Source organism: Onthophagus taurus, chromosome 3, assembly GCF_036711975.1.
Source record: "Onthophagus taurus isolate NC chromosome 3, IU_Otau_3.0, whole genome shotgun sequence".
In the NCBI taxonomy this organism is placed as follows: Eukaryota; Metazoa; Arthropoda; class Insecta; order Coleoptera; family Scarabaeidae; genus Onthophagus; species Onthophagus taurus.
Window position 1 is genome coordinate 5912084 of NC_091968.1, and position 10671 is coordinate 5922754.

Below are 10671 nucleotides of genomic sequence, written 5' to 3' on the forward strand. Positions count from 1 at the left end.
TAAACCTAGAACTTGAAATATTCAGATTTAGCCGTCTTAAGAGACGTTCGGCTAAACTCGAATGTTTCTAGATCTAGGTTGAGTGTTAGTTCTAATGCTAGTGTTAGTTCTTGTTTTAGTTATTATTCAGTGTTAGATTCTTGTACATTTTTCATTGAAATAAAACTAGAACTCACACTAGAACTAAAAACATTCGGATTTAGCCGTCTTAAGAGACGTTCGGCTAAACCCGAATGTTTCTAGTTCTAGGTCTAGTAGTTCTAGTTTTACTTCAACGAAAAATATATAGTTCATTTTTTTTCTATAATACCTGCCAAATTGTTGTAATGTTGGCAAAATTAACAGGGAGTTTTGTCTTATCATGTTTTGAAATAAACATGTCACACTGACATTTGAGCTTTCGTTATTCAAAAAGAAAAGGTGCATCATAAATGTTGTGGGGTGTTTATTTGCCATTTATTTACCTAGAAAAGGTGTTTTGTTCTATTTAATTACTTTGTAGTCTATTGAAATTGGTTATAAATCAAAAAGGAAAAGTGATGGAAAGAAATGTTTCGGATAAAAAATGTTTTAAATTAATCTGAAAAACGACTGCTGAAAAGTTTTTTTGCCCATCGTTAAAATTGCCAACGTAAAAGAAAAAAACTCAAAATTGACATTTCTAAAATTAAAATGGGTTATAAATCAAAATGGAAAATTGGTGGGAAGAAATGTTTCGGGCAAAAACTGATCTAAATGAATCTAAAAGATGATCGCTAAAAAGATTTTTTGCCCATCGGTTAAAATTGCCAACCTAAAAGAACAAGCTCAAAAGTGACATTTCTAAGATTAAAATTGGTTATAAATCAAAATGGAAAAATGGTAGAAAGAAATGTTTCGGACAAAAAATGATTTAAATTAATCTAAAAGATGATTGCTAAAAAGATTTTTGCCCATTGATTAAAATTGCCAACCTAAAAGAGAAAAACTCAAAATTGACGTTTCTAGGATTAAAATTGGTTATAAATCAAAAAGGAAAAATGATGGGTAGAAATGTTTCGGATAAAAAATGACCTAAATGAATCTAAAAGATGATTGCTAAAAAGATTTTTTCTCCATCGATTAAAATTGCCAACCTAAAAGATAATAACCTCAAAATTGACACTTTTACCATTAAAATAGGTTATAAATGAAAAAGTAAAAATGATGGGAAGAAATGTTTCGGATAAAAAATGTTCTAAATTAACCTAAAAAATGATTGCTAAAAAGATTTTTTGCCCATCGATTAAAATTGCGAACCTAAAAGATAGAAAAACTCAAAATTGACACTTATAGCATTGAAATAGGTTATAAATCAAAAAGTAAAAATGATGGGAACAAATGTTTCGGATAAAAAAATGTTCTAAATTAACCTAAAAAGTGATTGTTGAAAAGATATTTTGCCCATCGATTAATATTGCCAGCCTAAAAGAAAAAAACGCAAAATTGACATTTCTAAGATTAAAATTGGTTATAAATCAAAAAGGAAAAGTGATGGAAATAAATGTTTTGGATAAAAAATGATCTAAATTAATCTAAAAGACGATTGCTAAAAAGATTTTTTGCCCATCGATTAACATTGCCAACCTAAAAGATAATAAACTCAAAATTGACACTTTTAGCATTAAAATAGGTTATAAATGGAAAAATAAAAATGATGGGAAGAAATATTTTGGATAAAAAATGTTTTAAATTAATCTAAAAAAAGATTGCTGAAAAGATTTTTTGCCCATCGATTAAAATTGCCAACCTAAAAGAGAAAAACTCAAAATTGACGTTTCTAGGATTAAAACTGGTTATAAATCAAAAAGGAAAAATGATAGGTAGAAATGTTTCGGACAAAAAATGATCTAAATGAATCTAAAAGATGATTGCTAAAAAGATTTTTTCCCCATCGATTAAAATTGCCAACCTTAAAGATAATAAACTGAAAATTGACACTTTTAGCATTAAAATAGGTTATAAATGAAAAAGTAAAAATGATGGGAAGAAATGTTTCGGATAAAAAATGTTCTAAATTAACCTAAAAAATGTTCGCTAAAAAGTTGTTTTGTTCATCGATTAAAATTGCCAACCTAAAAGAGAAAAACTCAAAATTGACGTTTCTAGGATTAAAATTGGTTGTAAATCAAAAAGAAAAAGTGATGGAAAGAAATGTTTCGGATAAAAAATGTTTTAAATTAACCTAAAAATTTATTGCTAGAAAGATTATTTGCCCATCGATTAAAATTGCCAACCTAAAAGAGAAAAACTCAAAATTGACATTTCTAAGATTAAAATTGGTTATAAATCAAAATTGAAAAATGATGGGAAGAAATATTTCGGACAAAAAATGATTTAAATTAATCTCAAAGATGATTGCTAAAAAGATTTTTTGCCCATCGGTTAAAATTGCCAACATAAAAGATAGAACAACTTAAAATTGACAATTTTAGCATTGAAATAGGTTATAAATCATAAATTAAAAATGATGAGAAGAAATGTTTCGGATAAAAAATGTTTTAAATTAATCTAAAAAATGATTACTGAAAATTTTTTTGCCTATCGAGTAAAATTGCCAGCCTAAAAGAGAGAAACTCAAAATTGACGTTTCTAGGATTAAAATTGGTTATAAATCAAAAACGAAAAGTGATGGAAAAAATGTTTCGGATAAAAAAATGTTCTAAATTAACCTAAAAATTGATTGCTAGAAAGATTATTTGTCCATCGATTAAAATTGCCAACCTAAAAGAAAAAAACTCAAAATTGACATTTCTAAAATTAAAATTGATTATAAATTAAAATGAAAAAATGGCGGGAAGAAATGTTTCGGATAAAAAATGTTCTAAATTAACCTAAAAAATGATTGCTAAAGAGATTTTTTGCTCATCATATTAGAATTGTTTGTTGTGTCAGTTAGGAGCTAAAAAAACGATTCCTTTGTAAATACACCACGAATTCTTTTTTACTCCACTATCTTTTGCATTAAACATTGTTATAGACAACCCATGTCTCGTCTCCAGTAACAATTTACTTCAAAAATGGATCATTTACTTCATATTTAAGAAGCAAATCACAACAGACGTCAACACGACGGCATAAATTATATAGGTTTTTGTCAAGGACAGTAGAATCTAATAGGACTGCTACATTCATTATATTTTTGTAGTCCACTACGGGTTGGTTGCATAGTTGGTTGCCCGCACTCCACGTCACACTATTTGCCACGCCTGGTAACTGTCCAGTAACTGTCTATGTTTTTAGAGGTTATATGATAGACATTAATATGTCTAAAAACATAAAACTTCAAAAATAATATGAAGACCATGCTGTGTTAATTCCGTATAAGCATGCATCAATAATAAATTTAGTTGTGACCCGTGATACCTTTGGCGCTGATAGCATACAACACAAGAACAGCTTCTTTACCGATTGAATTAATGATCACATTTTTGATTTTTAGTTGTCTAAGAAATAATCTAAAAACTGTTTATAGCAGGCTTGTAGTTTATTTATAACGAATAGTGACAAGTGAGTGACAAGAAGATTGAAAAGGAAAGTATTGTTAATGTTAAGATTGATTAATGAAGTGAGTAACTAAAAGAAATAAAATCAGGGGTTGATATGTGTCTTTTTCCAAACAACCAAGTGAATTGTGCTTATTTATAAAATAATTTTGTAATTTAATTATAGTTTTTTATTACATACTTTTTTTACTTCATTTTATATGTTTTTTTATTTTGTTGTTTTACTTGTATGTAATTTATTTTATCAAATTTTGTTTTATTATTAACATTATAATACCTGTTACACTATATAATTGTTTTTTGATAACTGTGTATGTTGAAATTTTGCAGAAACAAATTCGCTATAAGCGAAAATTGTTTCTGTTTAATTTTATCATGAAGTTTTCAAAAATCAAGGAAATCAAATTTGAAAGATTTTTAAAAATTCCCGCGCATGTTCACTAGCGCCATTGGTATCGCGGGTCACAACTAAAAACAGCGTTAAATCTAAAGGTGGAGAACACGCCATCTATATAAGTATATATATTTATTTAATCTATGATGAAGACGTCTAGGATATAACCTTTAAAAATACACAGTAAACGCATAGACCATAACAACAGCTGCGCAGTCCTGTTAGATTGTACTGTCCTTGGGTTTTTGTAGTATTAGTACAGTGTGTTAATACGCATACTGTGATATTGGTTGCATACTTGTAATGATGACGTCGGGTACGATAATTAATTAACACACTGTACTTATTAACTGTAAACTCGAATCCTAAGTCTTCAACAATTTCATCCAGTTTAAACACATCTTCTCCCACTTTTAATTTTTGAATGTCGTATCAGAAACCTTAAAATTCTTAACTAATAATGTAAAACAAATATAGATAACCAGCGTTACATCAAAATTTTGTAGTTATTAATTTATTTTAATTATTTCATAACAAAATTAATTTAACAAATCTATTTTTTTGCTCTACCTCGACTTCTTTCATCCAACGTATTCATAATCTTCAATATTTTTTCTAATTTTTCAGAAATTACCCCCATTATATTTTCAACCCGATCAATTCTATTTTGTTGACTAAATTATAACAATTAAGTAATTAGCCGTATAAAACATATAAATATTTACGTTCTATAATCATCCAAACCAATGACACGTTCTGGTTTGACCCCTCTCCAATCAGTAGATTTCTCAGAAATTGGAAAATATATATAGGGTTTATGTGAGTCTTTTGCGGGATCTTAAAAAAATCTGTATAAAATACAAAAATTATTTATAAAACCCAAAAACTTTACTTATTTCTACAGTTGGTGTTCTCATCGATTCGATTAATCGAGAAACATCCTGTCTACGAATATCTTGGTGTGGATCTATGTTGTAACGTGCCATAAACATATCTATGTCCAAATCAGAAAAACCACATCTTTTAAGAATCGTTCTTATTTCTTCAGCTGAAGCGCTATAACGTTTTTTCGACAATTTTTTTGGTAAACAACTTTTACACCCGCAATCTTTTAACGAATTAGTACATCCGCGTCCCCAAAACCCACACATTTGTATCCGGAACGGAGCTATTCCCATATCAGTTTTGACTTCCATGAAATAAGCGCATAAAATAGCCAAAAATAAATTCTAAAAAACAAAATTTAGAAACTCTTTGTACACAACTCAACAATGTTAATTACCGCAACAATAAAAATTAAAACAACAATAATCGTGAAATAAACCGGCGCTAATCTCCAATAATACTTTTCTAAACTCGAATAATTAAAGTCCCCAACGAATGTTCGTAACAAAGTTGTCATTGTTAAAGATAAAGTTGAAAACTCTTCGACTTGAGAACCGAAGAAAATGTGACCGCAAGAAGCAAATGCGAATAATACGATGATAATGAGGAAAAATAAATCTCGCAGTGCTCTTCCGCTTGTTGATAAAGTATGATATAAATGTCCTAGGTGTGTGTTTAAACAACAATATTTTAGCAATTTTAAATAAACGAAGAGAACTGCTACAGCTTGTGCGTTTGTACTCGTCGTTTCTAAACGAGCTAATTCTTGAAGTGGGTAAAATACGTTTATGCTTGAAATGTATTCACTGTAGTAGTACCAGCAATGAATTTTTTCAGTCAAATAGGATAGTAGATGAACCATTGATGTCTAAAACAAAATAAATTTGTTAATTAAATTTCTAAATAAATGTATTAACAACTTTCTATCAATATATTATCGAATGCCAAATTTTATAACCTAGAGAAAATGTACTCGATAGATGCCATATTGCAAGTAAAAGTCTAGAATTATTGTGATTATCGACTTCAAAAACAAATCTGGACTTCAAACGACCAAACGTACACAGCAAAAAATTCAGAAACGAGTTTGGAATTGCCAAGACCATACAGTAGTTCAAGGAAAAGGTTGTAATTACTCTTGGAGGGCTTAAAACTTTAAGATAATGATAAAAATTATTTTGGCCGTATTGCAAATCGAAAGAGAAATTTGAGATTACACTAACAAGTTGGCAGAATTCGAGAAATTGCGTTAGATGCAAGCAAGTCTCGAATTGCTCCTGTTAGACTTCCGACTAAAAAAGCTAATTTGGATTTACAAGGACCAAACACTGTACAGCAAAAAATTCAGAAACGAGTCTGAAGTTGCCAAGACCATACAGTATAATCCAAGAAAAAGGTTGTAATTACCCTTGGATTTTGGTCGTATCTCAAATCGAAAGAGAAATTTGAGATTACACTAACAAGTTGGCAGAATTCAAGAAATTGTCTCAAATTGCACTGAATGGATGCGTTATTGCAAGCAAAAGTTTCGAATTGCTCCGATTAGACTAAAAAAGCTAATCTGGACCTACAAGGACCAAACACCAAAAAAAGTTTGAAATTGGTTCAGCCCAAGTCTAAACATCACAAACATTTCAGAAATTAAGTTAATCGAATTCAAAACTGTGAGAAAAGGTTGGTAAATATACTGACAGGATTCTAGATTGCATGAAGAAGTTTGCCATGATACTGGAAAAACATAAAACTATTACCAAATGTTAGGAACTATTCTGGACGAGTCTAAATTTCAAGAAAATATCAGAAATTGCACTGAATTAATTCCATGCTGTAAACAAAAGTCTGGTTTTGCTCTGGTTAGACTTCAAAACGTTCATAAAGAGTGCAAAACTCTTCCCCATAAAATGATATGGTACTTGATATTTGAAGATCCCGACTGTATGTAAACAACATTTCTATGATATTTATTTTTGGTTATGATACTGGAAAAACATAAAACTATTACCAAATATTAGGAACTATTCTGAATTTCAAGAAAATATCAGAAATTGCACTAAATTGATGCCATGCTGTAAACAAAAGTCTGAAATTGCTCTGGTTAGATCCCATAACGTGCTTGAAGAGTACTAAACTCTTCTCTATAAAATGTTATGATACTTGATGTTTGAAGATCCCGACTGCATGTAAGCAACATTTCCATGATATTTATTTTTGGTTATGATACGGGAAAAACATAAAATTATTATCAAATGTCGGGGACTATTCTGGGCGAGTCTAAATTTCAAAAAAATATCAGAAATTGCACTCAATTGATGCCATGCTGTAAACAAATGTCTGGAATTGCTCTGGTTAGACTCCAAAACGTTCTTAAAAAGTGCAAAACTCTTCCCCATAAAATGTTATGGTACTTGATACTCGAAAATCTCGACTGCATATAAGTAACATTTCCATGATATTTATTTTTGGTTATGATACTGGAAAAACAAAACTATTATCAACTGTCAGGAACTATTTTGAACGAGTCTAAATTTGAAGAAAATATCAGAAATCGCACTGAATTGATGTCATGCTGTAAACAAAAGTCTGGAATTGCTCTGGTTCTTAAAGAGTGCAAAACTCATCCCCATAAAATGATGTGATACTTGACATTTGAAGATTCCGAATGCGTATAAGCAACATTTCCATGATATTTATTTTTGATTATGATACTGGAAAAACATAAACCTATTACTAAATTTTCAAGAACTATTCTGGACGAGTCTAAATTTTCAGAAAATATCAGAAATTGCATTAAATTGATGCCATGCTGTAAATAAAAGTCTGGAATTGCTCTGCTTGGACTCCGAAACGTTCTTAAAGAGTGCAAAACATGAAATGTTATGGTTTTAAGGTTATGGTTATGGTTTTTAATATATAATAAAAATATAACGTAAAAATTAAAAAAACTCTTTCTCAGTTTTTTAATAAATATACTTAGGACCGGTTTCGACAAATACTTATCATCATCAGCTAAATCTACAAGCGAAATTATAATTAAAAGTATATAGAATTAAATAAAATAGATACAAAAACAAATACACTTACAGTTAAAAAATAATAAAAGTCATAATATAAAATGATTTAAAAACTAAAACAACGGAAAATAAAGATGTAAAGTGGACGACACTGAACGACACTACAGGTTAAAATGGAGTAATCACATAAGAATAAAACAAGTTTCACAGATATGTTAAAAACTAGAATTTTAAATATGAGTATATAGACATATAGATTATATTATAAACAAACTTAATCCTTATTCTAACAATATCAAAAAATGGATTAGATATGTGGAAGATCTTATAGCAATGTTAAAATATATAAACAATATTCATGAGAAGTTGAAATACACTTTAGAAATTGAAATAGATAGAAAAATCAATTTTCTTGACTTAACTATATATAGAAATTACCTAGACCTAAATTTTGACATATATGTATAGGAAATCAACAAATTTGAACACTATTGTTCCATATAACTCTTACCATCCTAACAATCATAAACTTTCCGTATTCCAATCCTACATCTACAGAATGCTAAGATATTCTATTAATACAACTTCTATACGAAACGAATTTAATTTCATAAATAAACTAGCCATACAAAATAACTATACCCCAAATATAATTAACAAAATACTATATAATGTTATAATAAAATTAGACCCATTGTTCACTATGGATACTAATGAACACATCACATTTCGTTCTTTACCCTATAATGACATACATTATAAAATTAAACGTATTCTTAAACAAAATAATATCAATATTGGTTTTAAAAACAACTACAAACTTATAGATATATTGTCAAACTTCAAAAGCAAAGAACATATGTTAAATAAAAATGGTGTATATTCTATTAAATGTAAAGAATGTGATGCTTTATACATCGGTCAAACAGATAGAAAACTCGCAAAAAGAATTAACTATCATAAAAATACTTCCTCATAAAATGTTTACCAACATAAAATGGAATTTAATCGTAACATCGATTATAATAATGTATCTCTCATACACAACTGTAAGAAGGGTAAAAAATTAGACTTATTAGAACAACTTGAGATAGACAAACACAAACATAAAAATCAAAAATTAATAAACATTTATAAACCTTTATACTCATATTTAAAATTCTAGTTTTTAACATATCTGTGAAACTTGTTTTATTCTTATGTGATTACTCCATTTTAACTTGTAGTGTCGTTCAGTGTCGTCCACTTTACATCTTTATTTTTTACTGTAAGTTTATTTATTTTTTTATCTATTTTATTTAATTCTATATACTTTTAATTATAATTTCGCTTGTAGATTTAGCTGATGATGATAAGTATTTGTCGAAACCGGTCTTAAGTATATTTATTAAAAACTGAGAGAGATTTTTACCTTATTTTAAATCATACACCTTAGTGCTTATGGATTTATTAGAAAATCATGATATTCATTTTTGACTGATCTGGTTGTTAGAAATATAACATTGAATGTACAACTTACTATCAAAATAATCCAATTAACATAAATCCAAAACATTCCTAAATAAGCCCATTTAAAAAAATAAATTTGTCGAAATTCTTCGCAAAGAAAATACAAAATAAATAAACTGTACACAATCATGCAACCATCGGCTAATCTTTGTAGTTTGTTGGTGTATTCTTTTTCACATTGAAATGTAGTTATACTCGCTGTTGGTATTAATTGACCCGTTGGTGGAGTTTCAAAAATTAACCTGCACACACAAAATAATTTATAATATCTAACATAAAGAAGTATGAATTTTTACTTAACAACTGTAAATAGATCAACGTGTTGATTATAAAATTGCACATCAAAGAAAATCGCCCTCGTTTCCGGTCTATACCAAGACGAAGCTCTTAAAAGTTCAATATTTTCTTTGAATTGTTCCCGAGAAATCCCCATCCGTTTTTGATAACCTCCAGCTTCGTAAAAAGCGAGTTTTCCCCAATAAGAAATCGCTTGCGTTCCCACCATTTTCGTTTCGTTTTTAATTTTATATTGTGGTCGATATTTGTATCTAAAACAACAAATTTATTAAAAAAAAAAAATTAATATAATAAAAAAAATAAAATGTTCTTACGCAAACTCTTTAGAGTTTAAATTTTCCTTGCTTTTGGTCCAATCAGAATAATCAAGATAACAAAGTTTAAAATATTCAGAAAAAATTTGATGGCAAGAACTATTTTTAGCAGTTACTTGACGCAATGTTGGTTGCCCCAAAATTTTATTATAATACAAAAGACCTCTGTCCGTTTGATTATTTGCCGAGGGAAATTCTAACGAAGAAAATGAACCGATAAAGATTTTTTTCACAACCAATTCATCGAGATAATCATAGAAATGATTAATTGTGGTGATATCGTTAAAACGAATGAATTTATTTGAATCCGTTTTGAAATCTTCCTGAATTAATTGCGATCTTACAGCGTGCGTTAAATAATACGACATAAAGTCAAGTTTTGCGAAAGCAGCTGAAATAACAAAAAAAATTAATTGAAAAAAGTTAAAAGATCGAGTTTAACTTACCGAAAGAGACACAAAAAAAGAAAATCAAATAAAAAATAAATTCTCGACTTAAAACAAGGAGATAATATTCGCGATCGAATAATTCCGCAATCGCTGGGGTTACCCAAAAAACTAAAACAATTCGGATTAATTTTTAATAAAAATATGATGATGACTCACTTTTTTGGGGAATTTTTCTTTGCCCAGGTTGCATATTTGAAAAAGATGGGCGAATTGAAGGTTCACCCATTTAAAAAATAATAAATTAACTTAATAAAAATAATTTTAATTTGACGTTTTTGTTGATTTATA

General features: G+C 28.7%; 1 protein-coding gene across 1 annotated transcript; it reads right to left on the reverse strand.

The window, feature by feature from the left end:
- Window positions 1–4421: 4421 nt before the first annotated feature.
- LOC111416813 (polycystin-2-like) lies at window positions 4422–10631 on the reverse strand. The gene is made up of 9 exons (XM_071194870.1): window positions 10540–10631; window positions 10381–10491; window positions 9935–10325; window positions 9620–9871; window positions 9334–9565; window positions 5201–5671; window positions 4811–5147; window positions 4644–4755; window positions 4422–4592 (listed from the first exon to the last, which is right to left on the reverse strand). Exons 1-9 carry the CDS (start codon window positions 10607–10609, stop codon window positions 4472–4474), a joined length of 2097 nt encoding a protein of 698 aa, XP_071050971.1. The 5' UTR covers window positions 10610–10631; the 3' UTR covers window positions 4422–4471.
- Between the last annotated feature and the right edge of the window lie 40 nt (window positions 10632–10671).

What these genes read in the sequence shown, in the direction of transcription:
- LOC111416813 (XM_071194870.1), bottom strand. Translation starts at nt 10,609, where the DNA reads ATGGGTGAACCTTCAATTCGCCCATCTTTTTCAAATATGCAACCTGGG. An exon ending in AAGAAAAATTCCCCAAAAAA is followed by an intron (nt 10,492 to 10,539) that starts GTGAGTCATCAT and finishes GAATTGTTTTAG; the next exon opens with TTTTTTGGGTAACCCCAGCG. An exon ending in GATCTATTTACAGTTGTTAA is followed by an intron (nt 9,566 to 9,619) that starts GTAAAAATTCAT and finishes TTGTGTGTGCAG; the next exon opens with GTTAATTTTTGAAACTCCAC.